Raw genomic sequence first — 26,764 nt, 5'->3', positions numbered from 1 at the left:
TACAGATTTGTCATCACAGCAGGCATTGTTGTAAGGAAAGGCTTTGGGATTCGCACATAATTAATTAAATCCTACACACGACTGTGGGAGGATGACAGATTGAATTGTGGCCATGTTCAACATGTTCATTACGTAAGAGAAAATTAGATTACACTCAGACATCACAGCCTCTCTCAGCAGACCCCCAAATCCGATTTCTCTCTTTAGTCCTATCGAGGCAAATCCCAGACAAATGAAATTCATAATCCGCACCAGGCAGCCTCTCGGATTTTTGTCCTCGAGTAACTCTAGATGGCAAAAAAGAAAGAAAGAAAAGACGCCATTCTTAAGAAAATGTCGCCGGAAAGACTCAAAGGGACAAGGCCACTTTCACCATAATCTGTGTAGCAGCATTCGCAATCATCACAAGCAATAACAGCATACGGTTAATTTCATTAATAACTAATAATTTTCATCATTTCTAGACTGAACAAGTCATGTTCCACAATAGCATGTGTATTTTTTTACTTCGTTTCATTTGTATTTGAGTCACAAGAATGCATTTTAAATACTATAAAATGGCATCTTTCACGGTGGATTATAGGAACAGTCAGTGCAGGTCTCTCCCTGGCATGGGGGGCTCGCTCAGGGTGACCTGGTGTTTCCTGGGGTGCTCCAATAATCTGATGCTGTATTACATTTTTTTCAGGCTGCATCATGGGCTTTCCATAAAAACTACGAGTACAAACCTGGGCTTTTAAAACCCAAAGAATGTGTTTATTTTTTTATTCTGTGTTATTTCTAATGGTCTTCCAAAATGTTCACCCACAATTCCATTTTATTTTTTCTTATGGGTGTTGCTGCTTTGATTCAATGGCCAGATGTCTAGAAGACAACTTCAGTGCAACCGTATTTAACAAAGCGTCGTCTGATTTAAGTCGTCCCTAAGCTGTGACACTTCATCTGAGTTCATGGATTCTCCCCCAAAAATCATTTCTGAGTTATGGTTATCTATTTGACTATGATTAAAGACTAACGCTTCGACCCTGATTATGTCTTAATTCCCTGGATCCTGACTTACTGCTGTGTCATTACTGCTCTGCATATTAAGCCTTAGTTATTAGTGTCTTGACTTTTGCTGTCCCATTTTCACTGTGATTCATCACACCCTTTCTATTATTACTGCTGGCTTCTCAGTGGTGCCCAGGGCTGTCATGATACTGAAATTCCTCACTGCACTGCAGAACTTTTAAAAGCATCAATATTTAATACCATTTTTGAGACCAGTGGGTGTGAGGCGGTCGGCTGAGGGATGCACACTAAACTATGTTGTCGTGTTAAGAGTCAGGGGTAGAACATTAGAAGGATCTGGACGAGAACAGGCCACTCAGCCCAGCAAAGCTCACCACTCCTACCCACGTAACATAACATCAAGTCGAGTTTTCAAGGTCCCTAAAGTCCTGCTGTCCATCACACAACCTGGTCGCTTATTCCATGTCTTTGTGGTTCTCTGGGTGAAGACAAACTTCATAATGTTTTTGTGAAATTGACCCTTAACAAGTTTCCAACGGTGTCCCTGTGTTCTTATTAGGCTCATTTTAAAGTCGCAGTCTCTGTCCACTGTACTCATTCCCTTCAGAATTTTAAACACTTCAGTCAGGTCTCCTCTTAGTCTTCTTTTGCTTAAACTGTAAAGGCTCAACTCTTTTAATCTTTCCTCATCACTCATCCCCTGTAGTCCTGGAATCAGCCAAGTTGCTCTTCTCTGGACCTTCTCTAGTGCTGCGACGTCTGGTGGGCCCACAAATGCACACAGGACTCCAGTTGAGGCCTCACCAGTGTGTTATAAAGCTTGAGCAGAACCTCCTGTGACTTGGACTCCACACATCAAGGCGCTATATAACCTGACAGTCTGTTAGCCTTCTTCATGGCTTCTGAACACCATCTGACAGCTTATAGTTTTGACTCCTAAATCCTTCTCATCAGGTGGCCTTTTGATTTTCAGACCTCCCATTGGGTATTTAAACCTCACATTTATTCTTTACATTTACTGACATTAAATTTCATCTGCCACAAATCAGCCCAGGCCTGTCTGCTGTCCAAGTTCTCCTCAGTAAAGACTCAATGGATTCAAGATTATCAACCAGTCTATCTAGCATGGAATCATCTGCACATTTAACCAGCTTGTTATTTATATTCCTATCCAAATCATTTATATACTGTATATTAAAAATAGCAGCAGACCCAGCACTGACCCCTCTGCTTCCTGTGTTTTAGCCAATTTTGCCCCCATCTACTTGCCGTCCCCTGATCTCCCACTTTTTAGTTTGATGCCAAACCTCATGTGGCTCCTTATCAAATGCTTTCTGAAAGTCAAGACTAATGATATCATATGATGCTCCACTCTGATGGCATCCTGTATGTTTCTGGCTGGCATTAACTTGCTGTTTCAGTGTTGTTTGACATTTATTATTTTTCATATTGAAGTATTTTCTGTTGTGTTTGTAATGATGTTCTGTCTTTTTAAATGTGATTCTATGTGGGTGGAGCCCCAGGGGGTGTGGTCATCATGACATCACCAGTGGTGGCTCCTCCCTCGAGCCCACAGTAGCGGAGTCAGCAGCGGTGCACTGAGGTGTGAAGTCGTTACATTCGACTAATTATTGTTTTTGTGTGGTTTCCTGGCTTTTCTGATGATTTCTGCTCTTTGCTTTTTTTTGCTAAGAATTTACGATTGGCGACTTGTCTGCCTTTTAAGGCACATCGTTTTTTTACGCTTTTGAGAATTTTTGCTCTGTTCTATGTTTGTTAATAAATCTTTCAGTTTGTAAAGATTACTGTCATGAATCAGGTTGAAGTTATGTGTATTTTACATTTTATTTTGTTAATTTTTAATTATTATTTCTCAAGTCTATATGTTCTCATGTGTACATGCTTTTTAGTTACATTATTCCAATACAGTGATCCCCAGCTATATCGCGGAAAAATTCAATAAGTTCATCCTACCTGTAGTGTACTTTGCAGCCAATTCATAACAAACCCTGCGGTTTTCAGCAGTCACTACGTGTGCTAGACAAAAGTTTGCCAGAACAATATTATAATTTATAATAACTAATGTATATGTAACATTTAAGCAATACACAAGTAAATCATAAAACATACTGTTACGTACAGGAATACGTAGACAAGAGTCGCAAATCATAACAAAATGTATATACGCTTTTCATTTGTCACTACGTGTGCTAGACAAGAGTTCGTTAGAACAATATGTATTATAATTTATAATAAATATAACATAACCATAAATATTAACTAAAATGCAGTAAAAAGTCAATATGTATATTAAGCAATACAGTAAATCGTTAAATACACGTACATTGTACACTACGGTAGACAAAGAGTTTCGCATAGCAGTACCCAGATGATTTCTTACAAGGCCCATTATTGGCTGAAAGAGGAGACTCAACCAATCAGAGCAGGATTTTCATTCTCTTGGGCTCTGATTGGCTGCTGCTAACGTGGTGTAATCTCACACAAACAGCGAGCGTGGGTCCCCGATGCATCTCAGTTCTCTGTGTATCGTGTACCTTGCTTGTGGTCTGATTATTGTGAGCAAACATTTTGTGAACTTTTCGTTTTGTTTTAAGCCCTATGATGGCTCCCAAGCGTCCTGCATCTTCTAAGCCTTCTGGTAGTAGTGAGCCTAAGCGCCAGAGGAAGACCTTGACCATTCAGAAGAAGGTAAAACTCCTGGATATGCTTCAGGAAGGAAAGCGTTACACGGACGTCGCTCGCCATTACAAGTTTACATGTGTTTAAAGTGTGTCGGAGGGGCATTTTAAGGCTTAAACTATAAAAAAAAATGTTTATTTATATGGCCTTTGTATATCACGATAGGCGGGGGATCACTGATTTTTATTATCAACATTTCAGTTGTAATTTTTGGCTTATCAGACAGCAGGTTTGTTTGTTCTGAATCAGGGGTCTCAAACTCGGTTCCTGATTCAGCCATTAGTTGGCCCATTACTGCTACCATTGTGTTGTTGTGATTGAGTTGCCTTTTAAATGTTTCATTTTTTTTATTTAACAATCATCAAACAATAATGAGATACAAGCAAGCCACTGGGTGACCAGGCTAACTGCGGTCCGGTGTACCGGTGTCTTTCATACAATACAGATCTTCAGAGATGCTGTAATCCACCAAGCATTTGAATGGTTAGCTTAAAAAAATCATTTTGGAAACGACTGGCGTGGCAGTGAGAGGCACAGGGAGCCGTGGAACTGGAAAATGTTAACAGCTGAGCCGGAATGACAATGGCGGCCCTGCAGGACTGTTTGAGCCCCTTGAGTTAGCTGGTGCGCCTTGCTTGCTGCCGGTTAAGGAAAAAAAACAATTAAAAGATGTCAATTATAATTAAGTGAAATCAGCAGCAGTAATTGGTGACTAATTAAGAAAGTGGCTGAACAAAAACCTGCGGCCCTCCAGGATCTGACAACCCTGTTCTCTGCTGAAAGTCAAAAGCTGTGAACGGCAGAGTAGTGAGTGACAGGAGGTGGGGAGCAGGCTGTGTGTGTGTGTGTGTGTGTGTGTGTGTGTGTGTGTGTGTGTGCTGGTCTAGAAGTGTGAACTCACAGGCCAAAGTAGGAAGCTGCATCTGATACTACAGAAAACGACTATTGATACCGTTTTAAAATTTGGCCGCAGTGGGTAATGCTGTGGACGTCCAACCCTGAGGTTGTGGGATCAAATGACTCTATATGACCCTGAGCAAGTCACTTCAACTGGAAAAACAAAACAAATGGAACCAACTGTGTCTCAAATGTTATAAGTTACCTCGGATAAAAGCATCAGCCAAATAACTAAATAAATACAATTTCAGAATCGGTGTTGATGATGACACCAGCACAGTCTGCACAGGGGCCTCATCGCTGGCACAGTCACTTAAACCCATGGCCGGCCTCCCAGCTACTTTGACTAAATGCTGCTTGATGTAAGGTCAACGGCAATCACAGTTGGATTCTGGAGACACCTGAAATAACTGCATGAAAACAGGAACACCAGTGCCAGCTGGCACACTTGACATCTGGCTGGCAGGATGGATCCATTAGTTTAACGTTTGTTTTTGATGATGGGCCTCCTGCTTTTTTGTCCATTGCTTAGTGTGCCCCATTCATTCCTTTACATCTAGTCTAAATACTAAATTTAGTCTAAATACTCCTGGCTTTTTTCTGCAAATTGAGTCACCATACCTGCCACCCCAGTAATGCATCCTTCTACCACTGAAATCTACCCCCAAATTAGCCACTAGGGGTGCCCTGCTCTCATTTGCAAATTCCCTTTATCGTAGGGCAGATACACTGTGCACAAGAGCTATTTCTCTGTCAGCCACTAGGGGGCGCTGGCACTGACGTTTAATTCGCTCACACAGCCTTACATTTCCCTGCCATGCCAGTGATTTTCAATGTGACCACCTTACCGTGTCCTGCTGAATATTCTGTTCGCAGAGCCTCTTTCAAAGGGCTGTTGCCGTGTAGGAGTCGATGATTTGGAAGGATTGACACAAAGGCGGCACCATAAATAGCTTCGGGAGTGAAGGTGTATGCTGACAACTCCTCGCCAGCTGGCTTGTTGTTGACCTGGTGGAATGACACATGAAGGTCATTAAGACAAGTTGTGAGGTGAGCTGCCCAGCAGCCAATGGGGCAGGGGTCACATGATACCAGATAAACACACATTGGCATCTCAGCTGGATGGTTTCTGATCTAGAACACTGGTGGCTTTTCTCTAAAATATCTCCTGGTTTGCCAAGACCCTTTCCCTGTAATGAATAAAAAGACCAGCAGCCGAGAGAAGGAACCCAAATTTGGCCATTTAAACCCAAGATCCCACTTACTATTGGCCACTGCCCAAACCTCATGACCATAGTTGAGAACTGGCATTGAGTAAATCAACAGCTTTCTCCCCTCTAATTCCCACCACTTGGCAAAACACCCACAAGCACTGCCAATGTCCATGTTACTCCACTGGTCCATCTCACTCATACAAGAATCACCCACATGGAGAAGCTGCAAGCAGCAAGCCACTCTTACTGGACAGGAGACTGTGACCTATGACCTGGTCATCATGATCCTCATCCGGTTCGGTTGGATGAGTCTGTCTGTTCCATAACTCCATCACTGGCTTTCCGAGAAGTGTCTCTTGGTCACAGAGGCACACCTGAAGGTCTCCCTTTTGGACGACCTGAACTGCTAACCCCCATGAGACCTGGCAAGGTGGTGATTCTAATATACAGTATGTGTTTGTCTGGTATGTATGCAGGCCCACACCATTGAACCTATCATCTCCACCAAACTCTGCACAGATCCCCCATGTGTACAGAAGATCCCACAGGCTGTCTTTCAATCTGCTATTTAGTCCGTGCCCCTACCCTCTCTGTGATTGCCCCCTAACTGCCTCACTGATTCTTGGGTTTGCCAGTTCTTCCCACAGCTCACTTCTCTACCAGTCACGTGACCAGTTTTCGATTTTCTGATGATCGATCCAAAAGAGGCTGCATTGTTTTTATGCCATGATTTATTCAAAGCTCCTATAAGGAACTGCACGTTTTACTCTTAAAAGACAGAAAGTGACCACTGTTTCTCTTTAATATTGTTTTTAAATATAAAGAATCATTGTTTTTGGCATTTGGAGCCAGCGTTTCAATGGCTTCCTTCCTCCCTGTTCATGTGAAATATAAGCTTGGCATTTTGTGCAGGTCACAAAACCTGCTTCTTGAGGCTTAATTGGTTTTCTAGATGAAGAGATGTGAAGCTTTGTGACATTTTGTTACAATAAGCCTGAACACTCAAAGTTACAGATGCAGAATTTTGAAAGCATGCATTTAGAAGGGATCACACGTGCGCTTGGGGGACAGCCTAAGGGCTTAGGTGGAAGTACGATGCAGACTCTGCGGTTGATTACCGTATATACTCGCAGATAAGTCAGGAGTTGATTTTAATGTATAATTTCCGGTATTTTATAATGTCGGTCGTGTAAGTCGAATGTGGAAAACTCACGCATTGGTCCAAGAGATTACGATATGCTAACGCCCACCTGAGAGAGTAACCACGGAGCACACGGCCTTTTTTTCTATGTATTGTGCCTACGTGACCGCATGGTAATACCTGAACTATTCCGAAGCGACGTTTGCACTGTTTTATGTTTTTTATATCTTACACCCTCATATATCTTTATCGTAAGGGAACCCCTTATCTACGATGGAGTGTTCAATCAGAAGAAAATATGAAGCTGGTTTTAAATTAAAAGTCGTTGAAGTGGCAAAAGAAATTGGAAACTACGCTGCTGAAACAAAATTCAATGCGTCTGAGAAACTGATGTGAGATTGGAGGAAGCAAGAAGATGTAAAAAGAAAAAAAAACAATTTAAGCATTGCATTTTTGAACGGGCGCATAAGTCGGGGTCTGATTTTATGATCGATTTTTCTGGTTTCAAGACCAGACTTATACGTGAGTATATACGGTACTTGCACTAACGCCTTTTCTCCCTCTTCCACAGATCACCAGACGGAGAGTCTACCTAAAACTCCTCCCACTTCTGGCTCCAGTCCACACCCTTCTGACTACATTTCCTGCTGAAGACCCACCTCTTCCTGCTCGCCACCTATAAAGCCCAACTGTTCCTCTCCTTTACTTAGTGTCTTTGTATGTCTCAGTCTTTGAGGACTACTCTTTTTACTCTTTTGAATCTCTGTTTTGCTCAGAGTCTTACACTATACAGAGTGGATTCCCCAACTCTTTACCTTGTCCTTTGTCTCTCATTACAACGGTCACAAAACCAAATGGCTTCTAAAAACTTGAGTGGCACACCCTTTGTGATAGGTCATAAATAACAAGCATTAACTGGAAGATATCGATAAGGATGTGTCAATGTTTAACAAGTTGTCAATCTAGTCAAAGAACCTCCATCACTGAGTTATGGTCACTTTGTTAGTCCACTGCTGAAATTGGCACTCGGTTAGGCTCTGTGTTGGCAACGATTCACAATGATGTCAGGAACCTGGCTACCACCTTTGACTCGTCGCTAAGTTTTGATAAACAAATTTCCACGGTAGTAACATCCAGTTTTTACCAAGTGAGGCAAATCTCAAAACTACAATCTTTTCTCCTCACAGAATGAACTGGAAACTGTCATTCGTGCTTTTATTACATCTCAGCTAGAGTACGGTAACTCCTCACACGTGGGACTGCCCAAACCTGCTCTGTCACACCTGCACAGCAGCCAGATGTTTAACTAGAATTAGAAAAAATGATCATCTCTCTCCTGTACTGGCGCCTCTCCACTGGCTACCCGTGAGATTTCATATTGATTTTAAAATTTTCTTGCTTGTACTTAAAGCCTTGCATGACCTCACTCCAAAGTACATCCGCGATCTTCTTCATCCCAACTCGGCACCGAGAGCATTGAGGTCATCTGGATTGGCTACTCCTCGTAGTTCCCAGATCTCGGTTGAAGTCGAGGAGAGACAGAGCGCTCTCTGGAATGATCCGCCTCTCCTCATCGGGTCTTCTTCGTCTATCGGTTTAACACCCACGTCTTCTCGTCTGCCTTTAATGGAGTGTGGGGGATGGTGTTAATTGATTACTTCATTAACGTGTTCTTATACGATTGTTTGCATTGTGTTTATTTTATTGTCCCTTTGCACAGCACTTTGGCTCAACATCTGTTGTTTTAAATGATCTTTTATAAATAAATCTGACTTGACGTCACTTGACTTATGAGGTTTACAGCCACCATGCCGTATGTCATCACTCTCCATGCGGTGATTAGTGTGTAGGACCACCTGAGCTCTGAACGTCTGTCCTCCCTACCTGAAAAATCTCAGAAGGCATTTGTCATAACTTAGTAAACGTCACTACACCGGCGGCACCGTGAATGGCTCATGTGGAAGAGGGACACACAATGGCAACGGTGCTCCTGCCACTGAACCTTCATCTCCACTCCCCAAGCAGGACGGTCTACCCTGTATAGAATAATAAACACCGCAGGGTGGGACGGAGGGGTTTCGGGAGAGCAGTTTGTTTAAGAGCTCCACAGCTTCATTACACAAGGTGGCTGAAAAGACTCAATCTGATTCTTCTAAAATGGCACTTTATGAAAACGGGATTTTGAGTTTGGCCGATTAGCGCACTAAGACACTGCACTGCCATCTCCAAGAATGTTTGTTGTTTAAAATACAAATTTGATCCAAGTGGGGGTTTTAATCTTTTACTTTGGGAAAACTTGGGGGTTGGTGACAGGATTTGCACTCCAGCCACAGTCAAAAAACCTCCCACTGTTCAGTGAGGTGCTGAGGTGGCACCCGTTGCACGACTGCACTCAGATCTCAATCCATGTGGTTCGTCGTGTGGTGGGTGCAGCAGCACGCTGTAATCCACACATGCTCCCAACCTCTCCCCTTGAAATAATCTGAAACATTCAAAGGACTTACACGGGTCACGTGATTCCTGTCACAACAAAGGCCCAAAAACAACACACTAAAGGCCAGACCTGGGCCAAGTCAAGCCCTCCTTTCTACTCCACACTCGTGCCCTGGGCCATCAGGAATCCCTTTCCCAGATTTGGGGTGGTATGGACACCAGGCCTGGACTCCTGATATTCCTGCACCTTTGAGCCTTCAGTTAACCATAAAGGGCACATCAACAGGGTGACATCTTTCATACTCAAACTCCTGGTAAGCTTCTCATAGTAACCAGGAGGTGTTGTCACTGCCAGTGTTCCCTACCCGGACTCATTCTTCTCATTAGAAGATGATCCGGCACTTCAGCTGGCATCATTGGAAGACCCTGAACTCTTCTGCCCATCTCACTCCTCCCACTCCAATCACTGCCCCCCTAGAGGACCCTGTGCCCTTACAGCATGCAGACAAATGCAGGACCTCCACTTCTCCTACTGTATCCTTGGTCTGTTTCGGACCTAACCATGCCCTGTGCCATCCTGGTGGTGCCCTTACCCCCAGTTACCTCAGGCATCAATTTACACTGGAAACAGCTTTTCTCTCTCTCTCTGTCTGTCTATCGCTCTTACGGCTTAGTGGCTGATGAAACAAATTTAGAGAAGCGCAGCTGGTCCGGAAAAAACAATTGATCCACAAATGAATAATTCAATACTACGTTGGCACAAGGAGAGGCTGCCCTCCCTAATGCCCATCACACTAAGACATCAAAGCTATGTAGATCCTGAGACTGGCACTCACAGTAAAGACACTTAGATGGCACACATAATGTACTCTGCATATGTGACCCCATGGACCCTCATCGACTTTCAGGTTGTCATGACAAAAACAGGATTAGCGACATTATTGACAGTCACTGCCTTGGCTTCGGACTTCAGACCACTAAATTATTCATTAGGATGTCACCCACGCAAGGTCAAGTACACAAACAAGAGGTGCCGGCTGTTGGAAATGACCCCACGATCAATAGCTCACCTTTAGCTGGAAGTCGAAGAAGCAGCCGGTGCACTCGCCAATCCAGTTGGCCTGCATGCCTTTGACTCCATACCACTCGGGAAGATCTGCCAGGGCATCGAGCAGGGGCTGGAAGACAGAGCACATGAGAAAATTGGATACAAAGGCATGTTCTGGAAGGGACCGACTTCGGTCAGCTCAGCACAGAGCCGCTCACCCCGTGGTCACTGATAAGGACATTCATTCATTTAGATGATCCTCTAGTCCAACCTGATTTACAGGTACTGAGCAGTCTGTCTATTCTGAACTGTGCCAGGTGACGTGTCTCTGACAGTAGGGCGCCACATTGGCCTTCTCCACGCTGCATGTTATAGAGACTGATGTGGTGCCTGTTCATGGTGCACACCTCACTATACAGTACAGAGGTACGGAACTTAACATTCCCAAACCTGCTTTACCCAATACAGCAGGAGTCAACCCTAAAAGGGATGCCAGCTCATTCCAAAGCGCCCTCACAGTTGCCAATCAAGCCAATGCACACATCTTGCATATGTAAATGCCACACGTAGAAAGAGATTGGCCTTGGTTCATAAACTGAGGGGGTGTCAAATCGGTGCTTGTCACTGTGCCACCCTTATACAGATATGGCATTGTACTCTATACCCCATATCTCTACAACAGTAGCCCAGCCAGGCCATAGAGTGCACTTTATATAGCGCCTCTCAAAATGAACACCATCTCTAGATAGATAGATACTTTATTAATTCCAAGAGGAAATTCACATACTCCAGCAGCAGCATACTAATAAAGAACAATATTAAATTAAAGAGTAATAACAATGCAGGTATAACAGACAGACAATAACTTTGTATAATGTTAACGTTTACCCCCCTGGTGGAATTGAAGAGTCGCATAGTGTGATGGATGAACGATCTCCTCAGTCTGTCAGTGGAGCAGGACGGTGACAGCAGTCTGTCGCTGAAGCTGCTCCTCTGTCTGGAGATGATCCTGTTCAGTGGATGCAGTGGATTCTCCATGATTGACAGGAGTCTGCTCAGCGCCCGTCACTCCGCCACAGATGTCAAACTGTCCAGCTCCATGCCAACAATAGAGCCTGCCTTCCTCACCAGTTTGTCCAGGCGTGAGGCGTCCCTCTTCTTTATGCTGCCTCCCCAGCACACCACCACGTAGAAGAGGGCGCTCGCCACAACCGTCTGATAGAACATCTGCAGCATCTTATTGCAGATGTTGAAGGACGCCAGCCTTCTAAGGAAGTATAGCCGGCTCTGTCCTCTCTTGCACAGAGTATCAGTATTGGCTGTCCAGTCCAATTTATCATCCAGCTGCACTCCCAGGTATTTATAGGTCTGCACCCTCTGCACACAGTCACCTCTGATGATCACGGGGTCCATGAGGGGCCTGGGCTTCCTAAAATCCACCACCAGCTCCTTGGTTTTGCTGGTGTTCAGGTGTAGGTGGTTTGAGTCGCACCATTTAACAAAGTCCTTGATGAGGTTCCTATACTCCTCCTTCTGCCCACTCCTGATGCAGCCCACGATAGCAGTGTCATCAGCGAACTTTTGCACGTGGCAGTACTCTGAGTTGTATTAGAAGTCCGATGTATGTTGGCTGAACAGGACCGGAGAAAGTCCTGTGGCGCTCCTGTGTTGACCCTCTATAGACCTATATATATATATATATATATATATATATATATATATATATATATATATATACACATATATATATATATATCTATCCTATAGACCCTCTATACTATACTATACTATAGAGTCTATAGGGACTGTGTAATTACGTCCATAATACTACAGTGTGAAAGGTGGCTGGGAGCACAGTGACTACTGAAGTGCTTACCTGAAAGAGCACAGTGCTGTGAAAAAGTATCTGCCCCCTTGATAATCGTTTTAAAACCCCCATATTCACAGTTTTTATTAAAATGTAAGCAGTTCAAGTCCAGCGAATAACCTGAAACGGTACAAACGACTGAGAGAGGTTAAAAAAAATAAGTTTAGGGTTACCAAAAACTGAAAAAAATGTCATTTTCAGAGTTATACAAAAGGGCCTTGAGTTAACAACTTATGGCTTTCCTGCAGCAATGGAAGTTCATTAAGCCTTGAAAGCTGATGCAGACAATTCCTGCAGGTGTCCCAGCTTCGGCTGATTACTTACAAACTCGCTGTCCTGCTACACCCTCTGAAGCATTATTTGGACAATGCTGCACTGCGTGTCACTATCATAATAGTGACAAACTGCAAAGGAAGCCAAGGCGTCCAGGAGTCCAGTTTCATGCACCATCAGAAGGAACTTGGAAACTGGCAGGAAAAGGTCTGGAAGAACCAAGGCCACCACAGAATAATGAGAATACATAAAATGTGCAGAAAGTGAAGGGGTTCGAATCGACCGTGTATATATACTGTATATTACATATATTTCCTTTTTTTCTGTATATATGCTTTTTTGCGTGTTTTTGTGTGGTACTGCATCAGTGTCACCGTGCCGAGGAGACATGAAAGTAACAATTCTGTTCCACTACAGTCGGAATGCATGACAATAAACTTGAACCTTGTCCTCATGGTGCACCTCCTGGTATTTTGCATGTTCTGGGTTTTTCCCCCATCCACCATGGCTAACGACCCACAGTTGCTCCCATAAAATCTCCAGACGGCCCATGACACCCCCTCACGACTCATTTTATCTAGCGCATCCTGAATTGCCAAGTCCTCGGTTTGCTCCTACAGACCTGACTTTACGCCATGTAATGCGAAGTGTCTGAGACGTCACCCTTACAAGAGCAGAAGAGATTCTAGAAAATTCAACGGATATGACAAAGCGTCAGGAGCGAGATTATTGTTTCCAGGGCCGTCTGCCAACAGAGCTCAGGTTCATTTTCTGCATGACCACAAATGCCCTCGTCAGCCTCCGACTTCCTCCGTTTCCTTCTGCCTACCTGGATTTGGAGGCTCAGCTTCATTACTTCAAGCCAGCCAGATTATTTCCATTACAATAAACACAATTAACTAAACTTCCAGACGGATCTGCTCCTCAAGTTAGGCAACACCGGCTGTTTAAAAATAAACAAGGCGCATCGATCAGCCTCCTGGTGTACGGCACGCGACAGAGAAGAGACCCCAATTTCAATTAAAACACTCGTCCGACATGCCTGCAGCATAATGACATATGGCGAGCAATCGCAGGCATAATCTTCTCTGCGGGAGAAATGAATTTAATAGCAGTAAAGTGCTGCCATTTTTCTTGTAATCAAGAAGGAATCATTTTTTTTTTTTTTAGAACTAGAAGGAGGAAAAACGCTCAGCACGACAGCTTTGGTTTTCCATGATTGCCGGTGATTATATTTATTGTTACATTTATGCTGTGAGCACTTAATAACACGGTGGCTCAGTGGTTAGGGCGGCCGCAGCACAGCTCCAGGAGACTCGTTGTGTGCCATCTGAAAGCCCCGTGGCACCGGCGAGGACTTGCCTCTCTATCTCTCTCTCTGCTTCTGGTCCTTACATGGAGGGGCTGGTCATTCGCTGTGCAGTCGTTCTTGTTTGGTCGCCCTGATGCTGTACTCTTGTTGAAGGTGAACTTCAGGACACTGGCAGTGTCTAACAATGACCCGCTGGTGTGAGGGTGCCCTGGTGCATTTATAGGTTGTCATGGGCACCAGTTTTGGCATCACTGAAACTTTTACAAAGAAAAAACAAACGACAATGACACAAAACCAACAAAATTAGTGCACTGAAGTGGGAAATTAGTACACAGTCCCGTGGTAATCGGGGGGGTTCCCATTGACTGAACTCTGGCCTACAGAATTGTTTTATTGTGGGTTTCTCCTGTTCACTAGTTTACCCAAAAAAGACACCTTGGTGCTTTGCTTATGTGCGGACAGGAAAAACCTACCAGCCTGCCTACCCGATACCCCCCCACCACAGCAGCCTGCAATACCAACTTTTGGGACCCTCCAGCAATGACGTGAACTTCAGGGGCTCCAGCTTTCAGTCAGCGCCCTTCTCTCAGCTTGCCCAGTTTACCAGTGCTTCGAGGACTGCACAGGGCATCCCTCGATACCCCTTAAGACCGGAGTTAGGTGAGAAGTGGACCCCCTAACCCCTCAACCCTTGCTACTGTCAGTGACTGCATGAAGTTAAGCTAAATGGCCTTTGATCAGGCATTGAAATATTTAATTGTTAGGAAGCCAGCATCAGGAAATGCATCATGCAGAGTGAAAAAGTAAGTGCACCCCATGAAATGTTTTATTCTTTTTGAATATATGTGCACACTTCAGGATGTGTTCTTCATTTAAACATTACCTTGAGATAAAGATGATAGAATATAACAAACATACCAGTCACCTTATGTAGCACATTGTATAATTTAAATATACACTGCAGCCAGTCGGGCTGTGGGGTCGGAGCCGGAGTCGTGGAGTCAGTGTCTAAATCACTAGTAATGTCCTGGTTATATATATATATATATATATATATATATATATATATATATATATATATATATATATAAATAAAAATCAGTTTAATGGTATCTTCTTGTCAGTTTCTATCAAAAATATGAACTTGTCTGGGTGACCTCATGGTATATTGGCTAAAATTTCAAATTGTCATGATTCAGAAGTCCTGAAAGCTCAGGTACCAAAAACAATTCCAAGGTTGTCCACTAGAGGGGGGGGAAACACCATCAACCTACCCCAACTAAAAACAAAAAGGGGCCAGGAGCAAATCTTTCTTTAATAAAAGGTTCATTTTCACAAAAGGCTCTGCAAGCCCCAAAGCTCCGAAGAGCATAAGGAGATGCCTGAACGGCAAGGTTATACACAATAAACAAATTTCCAATCCGGAATCCAAGAATCGTGGCCAAAAACAGAGCAGAAGTTCAATATCAAAAGCATAGTTCCAAAACCAGAATCCGAGAACCAAAGTCAAAAAGCAGAGGACAGAGTCGAAATTCCCGAAAACACAAAGCAAAGCAAAAGCACATAAAACTCACCACAAACACACTCCACTGCCAACGCATTCAATGAACCGCCAGGGACTTAAATAGGGTGGAGGGCTGTCCTTGGGGGTGACCCCGCCCCTTGTGGGACATAACTAAGGCCCTTCCCCCTTTTCCAACATACAAACAGAAAAACGTACATAACACTTCAAAAAAACATTAATACAAATAACTGAAATAAAGTTAGACATTGAACCTCATCCATGGGGAAAATGCTGACTGAAGCGTGGCACACGGGTGTCATCAACCCAACAGACATACACACTTCTGCACAATTACAATCTCCTTCCACTTCTTCTGACTCTGACTGCCCCTTCCAGGTGAGACGGGTCTGTCATGTTGGACCCGGGAGAACTTCTGGTGTCTTAACATTGGATGCTGGAAGCATTTTCTGGTCATGCAGACACTCCACAAAACAGTTGAGGTTTTCTCTTGGCAGCGCCCTCTGGTGGCACCCAAGGACCATGACAGAGATGTCCTTCTGGACTATGAATTACAAGAAACCCTGGGGGTGTCAACACATTAGTATCCATTCATTACAGCCTCCTGGCCAGGCCAGTAATCACTCCTTATCCCATTAGGGGTGCCAATCCACCCATTAGGGCACAAAGAACATAAATGTAAGTTTCATATGTGGGAAAAGCAAGTACACCCCTCCATTTATCACAGTTTATTACAAGCTCAAATACCTCAAATTAGAATCAGGTGCAGGATTCTTGTCTTGTCTTATTTAAAGCTCAGACATTTAGTTTGGTTTGAAGTGTGTGCTCTCTCTCTCTACTCTCAAAAAAGCTCATAAAAGCAAAAAAAAGGCACAAAGGAGTTGCATAAAAGTCTCAAAATGTAATCCAAAAGCCTAAATCTTTAAAACTGGGCATAATACATCCAGAAAACACTCACAGAAACTCCTGTAAATGAATGATTCCAAACTCCTGCGCCTTCTCACCAATGTAAATAGCCTGAGAGGGGGGCCAGGGATTGATGGCATCAGGGTGGCCCCGCCTTCTGGAGGCTCCACCCATAAGGAACAGAACAACATTTAAAGTACAAGTGCAAAATCATATATGAAATCAACAAAAATAGCATATGGACATGAAAAATAATACCTCAAAATGAACAAAAGCAATAAAACCTAAACTACATAAAACTTCAAACAGATACATGATGTGTGCACTGTAAACACACGTGCCACGTATCACAAACACAGCCCAGGTTCCTGCCTCGGCTTAGGTGTGCGTTCATTGTTATAGTTGTTCATTTTTTCTGTTAATTTTGAATGCTAAGTTTTCATATTTTCATGTTATTTCTGTTAGTTTTTTATTTGTTATTTGTGTTCTATGACTTTTAATACACTGCCATTATATGTGCATTGAGGGAGGGGCCCTAGGAGGCGGGGCCACTCTGATACCACTGTTGCTGGCTCCTCCTCCTGGCTTTATAAGTCTGAAAGCAGGGTGGCACTACATAAAGTTGAAAAGTTGCAGGTTCAGTCACAGCCTCATAGTATGACCCCGAGGGTCTCAGATCTCACACAGAAGAAATGGAAGCAAACACACTGCAACAGGAAGTGAGGGTGTTCACTATGGAAAGGCGCTATACAGACATTTGAATTGTATCTTGTTATTTATTACTTTGGTAAAAGACCCCCTGAGAGGAAAGCCCACAAGCATCTGCACTAAGGACAGCTTTAGAATGGTGTTGACTATTGAAAGACGCTATATTCACGTTTGAATTGTATGTTGCTATTCATTAGTTAGGAAAAAAAAACCCTTTGAGAGAGGAGCTGACGATCATCTGTAAGAGTTCATAAGCCAGCTTTAATTCCCACCGCAACATGAGAACGCAGCAAATCGGGATCATCAGGCAATTAACAAGGGGCTCTCATTAAACTTTAACGTGCGACTTTCCATCTCAGCCAGCTTCAAATCAGGAAGAAGACGATTATAGCGTAAGCCGTGATTTAATCAGGATTAAAAGTGAATTCCCCGACTGCCGTAGGCTACCCTGTAACACGCCAACAGGCTAAAAGTGAAGGCCGCCTCAGCGTCTGAAGGTGTGTAGAAACACTCGGGGAGGCCAATGGACCGCAGAAAGGCTTTAGCCGCTTCTCTCCAATCAAAAGTGCGTGAAGCACAAAGAAATTCACCTTGAAAATCAGAAGTGGAGACGATGAAATGAAAGGCCATCTGGACGGCACTGAGTGACGCTAATGAAAGTCTTCATTGAAAGGAAGAAAACTGCGCTGCTTAACAATTTATGTCTTGATGTAATCTGTCGACATATCTGTTACAGTGCTGTGAAAAAGTATTTGCCCCTTTCTCATATCCTTCACATCTGCATATTTTCCATAACGAATGTCCTCAGATCTTCCAACAAAATGCAGTATTAGAGAGGGGTCAAATACTTTTTCACAGCACTGTGACAAGTATGCCGACAGATTTTCGATGAGGGGGGACCTAAGCAAATACACAGTGCACTTTTTAAATTGTTGCTTTCTTTACTGAAGGAACAAAGTTACCCAACAATCACCCATCTGAAAAAGTCATCGCCCACACAGCTTCATTGCTTGACTGCAGCACCTCTAACAGCAGCAATCACCACTGAACGCTTGCTATCATTTCATCTCGGCTCTTCACATCGCTCACACTTCTCCCCTTTAATTTAGAGACGTTGTGAGGTTTGCAAACATCAGCCGCTCGTTTCAGGTCCTTATTATCGGGTTCAAGTCAGGACTTTGACTGGCCACTGCAGAACTTCTCAGCCGTTCAGTTGCAGACTTGCTTTCGTGCTTTGGCTCCTTGTCTTGTTGTACAACCACATGGTGCTTCACCTTGAGGTCACAGACAGAAGAGTGGACATTCCACTTAAGAGTATTCTGGTCTCACGTTCCTTCAGTATTGCGTCCCCACACCATCACACCCGTACCCCCATGTTCTGCTGTCGGCCTGATATTCTTGCTGTCAGAACAGCAGGCATGGTGGAGGTCCACTTTTGACTCTTCTATTATTGCCCCAGTGGTTCTTTGCATAGCAGAGGTTTCTTCCTTGCTCCTCTCCCATGAATCCCGTTTTTTTCTCTTTCTTATAATGGAGTCATACACACCGATCTTAGCTGAGGCTGGAGAGGTCTACAGTTCTTTGGGGATCTTTAGTGACTTTTTGAGTGAGTCCTCATTGTGCTATTGGGTCGCTTTGGCAGACTGGCCTGTTCCAAATGGCTCTCGGTGTGGCACACTAAAGTCCCAGAGCCTTAGAAGTGGCATCATCACCCTGTTCCTTGCCAGCTGGTACATTTCAACAACTTTTTTTCTTATTTCACTTGGAATTTCTTTTGATTGAGACCAAGAGTACTTGTGGTGGACGACTTCACTGTCATTGCGAGGGTCAGTTTATGATGCCGTTTAGATTAACAGGGCTAGCCGTGTTCAGTCAGTTGAGTCAAATTATCACTGACCTTTGGATCAGGGAGTAGCTAAGGGGGCAATGACCTTTTTATTTGGGCAATATGGGACCACTTTATCACTTAAATATTTTAAGTAGCAGTTTAGGAAAGGTGTTCTATGTTAATTTGGGTTTCCTTTACCTAATATTACATTTTGTCTAAAGATCTGAAGCCATTCCTTGTGACAAATAAAGGGAATGGCACGGCGCTGTATGTATGCATTTTTACATATGGACGGTGTACTGATCTATTTATCACTCTATTGCTAATTTTTGCCTACTTTTGGTTTGAGGTCGGCTCAATACTACCCTCATCTTCCATATTTATTTTGCTTTATTTTTTCTTAACAAACCTTAATAACCATCTGAGTTTACACAGTCCATGAAAATGCTCAACAATTCCCTCCCACTAATTCAACATCCCAATTGCAGTCGGACACATTGCTTCAAGTACCTTGGCATACTTTGTAGTTTTGATGAACCACTGCTTCAGGTATTTCTGCTCAACCTTCGCTCCAGAGCGCCACGAACACCCATTCTCATCCACCTGTTCATCGGCCAAAACGGTCTGGTCAACGGGATCCCAATTCACCAAGGCCTGTAGGGGGCAACAAAGAGCAGAGTCATAGTTACTGCTGCGTTGAGAAGCTTCACATTGAGAAAGTGTGCGTTGTGAAAACTCCAACAGCAAAGATGAGCCGCTGCTAAACCAATGTGGATATAAATAAATAAATACATATAGTCAGAAAAAGGTGTTATAAGAACTCGTACATGTCCAATGTCGCCTCATAAACCCAAGAAAACGAAGTACAAGTGCTATGGTGGCTGAAACAAAAATGTACTGACTACAGGGGTGACAATCTAATCTACACCCTTTGAAACCCATGATAGCCACTAGGAAACAACAACATTTATTTCTATCACACGTTTTCATACAAATAATGGAGCTCACTGTGCTTTACAAGATGAAGAAAGAAAAGAGAAAAATATAAAAATATGATTAGACAATACCAAGTGACAAAGAATAAAGTAAGGACCAATGGCCCGGAGGACAGAAAAAAAAAAAAAAAAAAAACCTCCAAAGGGCAGGAAAAAAAAAAAATCTGCAGGGGCTCCGATGCCACGAGACCACCCAGCCCCCCCAACATAAACGATCTCAATCAGTCCTCACGGTTTATAGGCTTGACATGGAAGAATCAGATGATGATGGTCGTGTGGACCTCTGGCCTTCAATCCATCAATAAAAATTAAATATAATATAATCTTATATGTAAACATCTACAAATGGAAGTGTGTGTGTCTGTCTCTCCGGCCCGGAAGTGCGAGGCTACAGCATGGAGTTCAAAGAGCCGGCAAGGCAGCCCCAAGTTAACGAGATGGAAGAAGAATGAAGGACGAGGCTACAGCATGAAGCTGAAAGAAAGCGACTCCATCGCCAAAGTGAAACCACCGACAAAAGACAAAGTCACTTAGCTGCTGTCACGCACGCGCGCTTAGGGGGCCGCGGAAAGACCCGATGAGCAGCGTACAACAGTCTGCCAGGGTATGGAGACGGGGCACTAACCTTTCTTTCTCTTGTTCCCACAGAATGCCAGACGCAACGCCACCTTAAGCGTTCTCAGGACGCCATTACTCCACCCATAGCCACTTCTGCATTCCATCCCTTCAACTGATCTCACCCCAATGACATCATCTACCCATAAAACACCTCGGCTCCTCCCAGCATTCCAGTCACCAGCATCCCTCTGTGAAGGGATGATTGCCTTTTGTTGGACGCATGTCAGAGTATCTGACCGCTTAATTTTGCAGTTTTGACAGTATACGGGGCCGGAAACCCCAACCCTTTATGCTTGTTTTGTCTCTTTATTACACTGCTAAAACACAAACGAGGCGAGCACATCGGCAAAACAAAACCTCTGAGGAGATAGAAACTCGCTTAGCTGCCGATAGACAAGGGGGGCGAGCACATCGGCAAAACAAAACCGCCAACTCTGCATTTCAATTTTTTTTTTCTGTCGATTTCAATAGTTTCTAGGAGCCTGGGCTTTGTACAGCACGGGCCTATACAGCTAGAATAATAGAATCTTACTGTATATATAAACCTCTACGCATGGAAGTGAGAGGTGGAGTCGGAGTAAGAACTACACCTACAAGGAAACAGAAAACTCACTTAGCCGCTAATAACACAACCAGGGCCAGCATGTCAGCAAAGCGACACCTCTGGAGAAAGACAAAGTCGCTTAGCCGCTAACATCGGCAACACGGTATCCATTTAACTTTTCCTCCCGCCGCTAATACACAAGCGAGACGAGTACGTCGGCAAATCGAATCCTACTAGGAGAGAGACACCCAGAGCCATTCCTTTCAACTACCCAACATCTCTGAATTTCAGTTTTTTTTCCTGACGATTTCAATAGTTTCTAGGACCCCGGGCTTTTTACAGCTAATATAATATAATATAATATAATATAATATAATATAATATAATATAATATAATATAATATAATATAATATAATATAATATTCTATGGAGAAATCCCGATACAGCCTAATAACAAAAGCAGCCTGGCCCCAAACTCTTGAAGCAGCCTTCTGACCTGCACAGGCCCAACAAACATGGGCACAGAGCTCTACTAAAGAGATGAAAAAAGGTGTTTGAACTTCTAAATCAGGAAAGGGTGACAAAGCCATTTCCAAGGCACCTAAGTGAAAGCCAATTATCTGGACATGGGGAGTGCAAAATGACTTGCAGAAGAATAAGAAAATCCAAAGAACTGCTGGCCTCTCTAGTCTCAGCTATTCAGGACTCCATGATGAGTGACAAAGTTGACCCTATGAATGTACAGGAAAGAGGCTGAGGGAAAAATGGGATTCAAGGGAGAGAAGCAAAGTAGAAACCCATGCAGTGCAAAGAAACCCCTGGATGTTTCTCAAGCCTTTTGAATAATGACATACATGTCAAGAGTAGAACTTGGTGAACAACACGGAGCCCACTGTCTCTGGTGTCTGACAGTAAGAACACCAGAACTACAATAAAAGACGGGGGGGGACGGATATTGTGATGGCAGAGGGTACGCTTAGGAAGACCTGGCACTATTGAAGGAACAATGAATTGGGAATTTTACCAGAATATTCTTAAGGAGAATGTCCACTCGTCTGACATGACCTGAAGTGTCATTAGGTTATGTTACAGGACAGTGAGCCAGGACCCCTTTTGAAATACTATTCGGGGGTGCCCAGCTTTGGCACTGCATTCCACGTCGGTTTTCTTTGGTCACTCCAGTGTCCTTTCTGTTAGGCTGACCAGCCTGAGGCAAGTACAGTGCAGTGGGTCCTGTAATGGACGTGGCACCCTGTTGAGTGTTGGCTTCAGCCATGCAAGGGTTGAGAAAATGAAAGGGTGGGAGTATGGACACAGAAGCTGGTATACTACCATAACTGGATTTCACATTCTTTGGGCTTCATGCCATCCTGACACCCCCAGATAATAAAAACTGCTTTGCTGTAGTCCTACCTAATGCCGCCCTCTCTTGCTGGATTTTGGATCACCATACCCACACTGACCCTAAAACACACAGTTAAGCCCAGGTCATGGCAGGTGGGTGACAACAAACCTCCAGATTTTACAATGACACCCTAACTTTAGGCCTGCCCACCACCAATGGCTTACAGAGAAGAGGTCTACCCACTGGTATACAGGGGGCAGGACAACATAGTCAGAAGACAAGGAGCTGGGCAGAGAGTTCAGGAAACAGACCACAATGCCATCTACTGTGGGGCAGCAACTTTAAATTTCTTGGAGTGACCATGAATGATGAGCAAAAATGGGTAGACGACAATCATCAAGAACACTCACCAACAACTTTTACTTGTTCAAAGCTCAGCTGTCTTCATCCTGCCATTGAAAGTTTGTGTGCCCCTTGTTTAATAAATTGTGTCACCTACCAGTAGTAGGAAAAGGTGACAACAAAGTTAAAAACTAAAACACAGGAGGGACACAACAACAAGCCTGTTCTTGTCATTCAAGAGGCTCTCCTCTGTCCACACAGGCCGCCATGGCACATAACGTGAAGATCACAAGAACTGCGGAAAGAAAATGCAGACGGCAGCAGGAAACGGAATCAACACCGTGAAATGTAGTCAACCAACATGGCTGTGTCAACATCACCCAGGTAATTAGTTCCAGTTAACAAGTTTGAAGACACCTGCAATTAATTGGGAAAAAAAAAAAAACACGGACTTGAAGATGAGATGCCAGCGAGCGTCACTATAATTACCATTCTGAAAACATTCAGTGTGAAGCACCGCACCGCACTGTCTGCGGAGAAATCAGACATCTAATAATTAGCAGAATGACGGCGGCAATTAATGAAGGCAAATCTCATCAGAAACTGCTTGGTTCAAAGACAAGGCAGGCATGTGATGAAGATGGACTGGACAACGAAGCTCAAGGCTGTCGGCTCAGTCTGGAGTCCCTGTGCGACTGAGGAGGGGTCAGAATTTAGGATGTGATGGGGACAGTCCAGCACGGAGACGTTCTCAGTGGAAAGAAACATCAACAAGTACGGATGTACAGTCCAGAACTGCAGTCAGCAATAAAACCCCCTGACCTGTAAACCAAGGTCGGGTTTGTCACTGTGTGCACGCGATAATGTGAAATGAGACTTGTATGGCTCTTCATAATTATAAGATCAGAATCACAGAATGCAACAGATATACACTGGGCCACATGGGAGCGCCACTCTGGGACAAGAGGGGACGCGGCCATTAATCACTGCTCCGCTATTTGCCTACAGCTCTGAGGGGGCAAAACCCGGAAAATTCCTCACCACTCCCTCCCAGGCTCAGAAAGCCACGCCCCTTCCTTGTCATTTGCTGTATATTCAGCCAGAGAAAGGAAGAGGAAGAAGAGCAAAGGAGAAAGGAAGAGGATGATCAGTCCGATGAAGGGCCAACTCTTAATAAATACGCAGAGGAGATGGAATGGAAACAATAGGGGTGTTTATTGTTAATAATTTTGTTCTCCATTAAAAGGGGAATGCTAGGCTGGTACCGCTACCACTGATCCTGTGTCTGAGTCATTGCTGACAACTTTTATTCTCCATTTTGGCTTTGCAGACTTGCTTTGTTTATGCTTGGATTTCCTTTTCGGTTTCTTTAGTATTTATTATTTAGATCTTTATTATTTGAAATTCATTCTTTGTTTTTTTTTTTTTATTTTTGATATAGTTGCTTTGTACAGATTCTTAAATTCACCAATAAATTATTGCACTATTTAACAAAGATATTCTGTGATACAGTCAGTGTCACCATGTATGCGCTTACTTGGGCCATCTAGTGACAACCAGTGAGGAAGAGGATAAGCAATCAAGTGACAAGAACTGAACGGATGCTATAGGCAAATACTTTACATTTAACCCTGCATGTACTCAGGGGTACACTCAATTTGTCCAGTTTAGGGGCACAAGCAGCCAGTGGGCATACCACATGCACTTTAAAACAGGTAATCCACCGGAAACTAAGCATCTATAGGGTGGTCCAGATCTAATTATGCAATTTTCATTACTACAACTTAAGTTTATTACATAGAAAATCACCCTAAAAATCCCAGACCATCGAGAAGTGTGCGATCTGACGACAAGAATCGTCTTCACGCTGTACTGGAATCGTCCCCGCATAAATCAAAGTCATCCAGACAATCGGGATCTGCATAATTAGATCTGGACCACCCTGTACAGGCCCGGCCAGCACTTGGATTGGGGACCATCTAGGAAAAGCTTGGATTGTTGCTGGTGGAGGAGCTGGTAGGGCCAGCAGGGGGCGCTCAACGTGTGGTCTGTGTGTGGATCTTAGTGCAGCAATTGGGAGACTATGCTATATAAAAAAAAAAAAAATGGCACCGTCCTTCAATGAGACGTTAAACTGAAGGCCCGACTCTCTGTGGTCATGAAAAAGTGGGATTTTTCTCTAATGTTCTTCTGTTTTGTCCTTCACTGCCAGATTTGAGAACCTCTCCTAGTGTTTGGGGAGCTAATGCCCCTGAAAAAACAATCTGGCCAGCAGCCCGGTGACGTCAAAGCAAAACTAACATCAAGGAGGAGGATCCATTGACCTCATCACTGCTCGCTGCTGAGGTTCACCCCTGGTTTTACTGTTCTTTGTTCATCTTTTATGTTCATGTGGTCTTACAGGTTTATGAGAACTGTATGGTCGCAGGTATAGAGCAGTGAAATTCTTACGCATTCACGGGCACCATCATTAGTGAGTACAACTACCTGATCTGAAAACTTGTCATCTTTACCTGAAAATGACAAGTACCGTCAGGGCCTTAACAGAAAAACAACCAGTAAACTGAAGGAATAAGCAACATACAGAATATAAGAAGAGCTACGGTTGGAGTACAAACTCTATATTGAGTTCACCACGAGAGACACTGGGACATAAACTGGGCATCTGAAGGCCTCACAGTAAGAAAGACACCACCCAGCGGGCCCTTGATGTCTAATGCCAGTAGTGACAAGGGCACTGGGCCTTACTGAAGTGCCTTACCATTCAAGAGGAATGGAGAAGGTGGACCAGGGATGCCAAACATGCATTCATATTTGGAAATTACCAAGAAACAGGGTTTGAAATTCATTTTTGAAATTTGGGTGGGGGGAATCCCCCCTTAAATTTAAAACACAAGGGGATAATCAGACTCTCTGGTTTAACTCTTTGAGGGCTGAATTATTTTTCCAAAAAACTCAAGTTTTTTGTAAAGCACACAAAGCAATGGTTTCAGCCATAAATCAACATAAAACGTCTGTGGCTACATGCTGTGGCTGCTGTTCGGCATCACAACAGGAAGGCGGCGGTAGTGGTCTCAGTGTGACACAATATGGTTTATACCTCTTGTCGTCATAAATGGTGGTCCTCCCAAGCGAATGCTGCTGTAGGGGACCAATTAGATGATGCCGGCACCTCACTTTCGTTTTTGATATCCATCTCCAGATCACTTGCATCAAACTCGGAGTCCGACAGATAAGAGTCCTATTCAACGAAATGACATAAAACGTCCACAGAGTATTTTGCTGTGTACATTCGCATTGGTCTCTCGCCAGATGGCGTTGCCATTTTAGAGATTGTTTGCTCTTCACTACTTCTGCACGCGTAGGGAATCGAGGTGAAATCAGCAAAGCTATGTAAACTTTCCTTCTAGCAAAGAGAGTCGAAACTAAAACGTAAGGGCAAGTTTTGTCATAGTTTACAGCTGATTACTGTCCTCTACCCCTGAATTTTGACAAAAGTCGACATCAGCCCTGAAAGAGTTAAAAAGCACTTTGGTTTTAATATTTCAGGCATTTTTTAAATGACACAACTTACTCTTTGTGGTGTTAACAGCGGTTTATAAAAGAACAGATAAGGTTATCAGCCAGTCATTGAAATAACTTGTTATTTCTGCTATTTTCTTTAATTTTGCATGCAGAGACTTCCATTCATGTTACGGCCAAAAACACTGACTTGCTGAAGAAACACTGCATCAGTAGAGTAACTTAAAAAAACTCCACAGAATGGGAAATAAGTTGAGAAAAATAAGTATTTTGTTATTTCTTAATGCATGCCCTGGCGTTTATCGTGTTCAAGTGCAATTCTCTGCAGCTTTGACACAGCTGAGCAGTCAACATAAGGCTGTAAATGTGAATGCTGTTAACTTAGGAAAGCCGAGATGTTTAGTTACAATATAATTAAGACATTCTGTGCTTAGGTGGCACATGTGTGCAGACGGATTAGCACTGCCACCTCACTGATCCAGCGTGCCACCTGACTGCCAGTGAGGTGTTTACTTGTTCTCCCTTGCCTCTCTGCTT

The 26,764-nt window shown here is 43.6% G+C and overlaps 1 protein-coding gene across 1 annotated transcript in view; it reads right to left on the bottom strand.

The window, feature by feature from the left end:
- The window catches only part of lars2 (leucyl-tRNA synthetase 2, mitochondrial), a 173,181-nt gene that overhangs the window by 72,775 nt on the left and 73,642 nt on the right, over window positions 1–26,764 (bottom strand). The window contains exons 7-9 of the mRNA XM_028817869.2: window positions 19,371–19,514; window positions 10,467–10,574; window positions 5,457–5,616 (exon numbers count right to left, since the gene is read on the bottom strand). Coding sequence (XP_028673702.2) covers window positions 5,457–5,616; window positions 10,467–10,574; window positions 19,371–19,514 — 412 coding nt within the window. The remainder of the gene's footprint in view (window positions 1–5,456; window positions 5,617–10,466; window positions 10,575–19,370; window positions 19,515–26,764) is intronic.

Source organism: Erpetoichthys calabaricus, chromosome 13 (assembly GCF_900747795.2).
Source record: "Erpetoichthys calabaricus chromosome 13, fErpCal1.3, whole genome shotgun sequence".
NCBI classification, from domain to species: domain Eukaryota; kingdom Metazoa; phylum Chordata; class Cladistia; order Polypteriformes; family Polypteridae; genus Erpetoichthys; species Erpetoichthys calabaricus.
The sequence above is the reverse complement of the archived record's forward strand: the minus strand, read 5'-3'. Positions and strand labels throughout refer to the sequence as shown.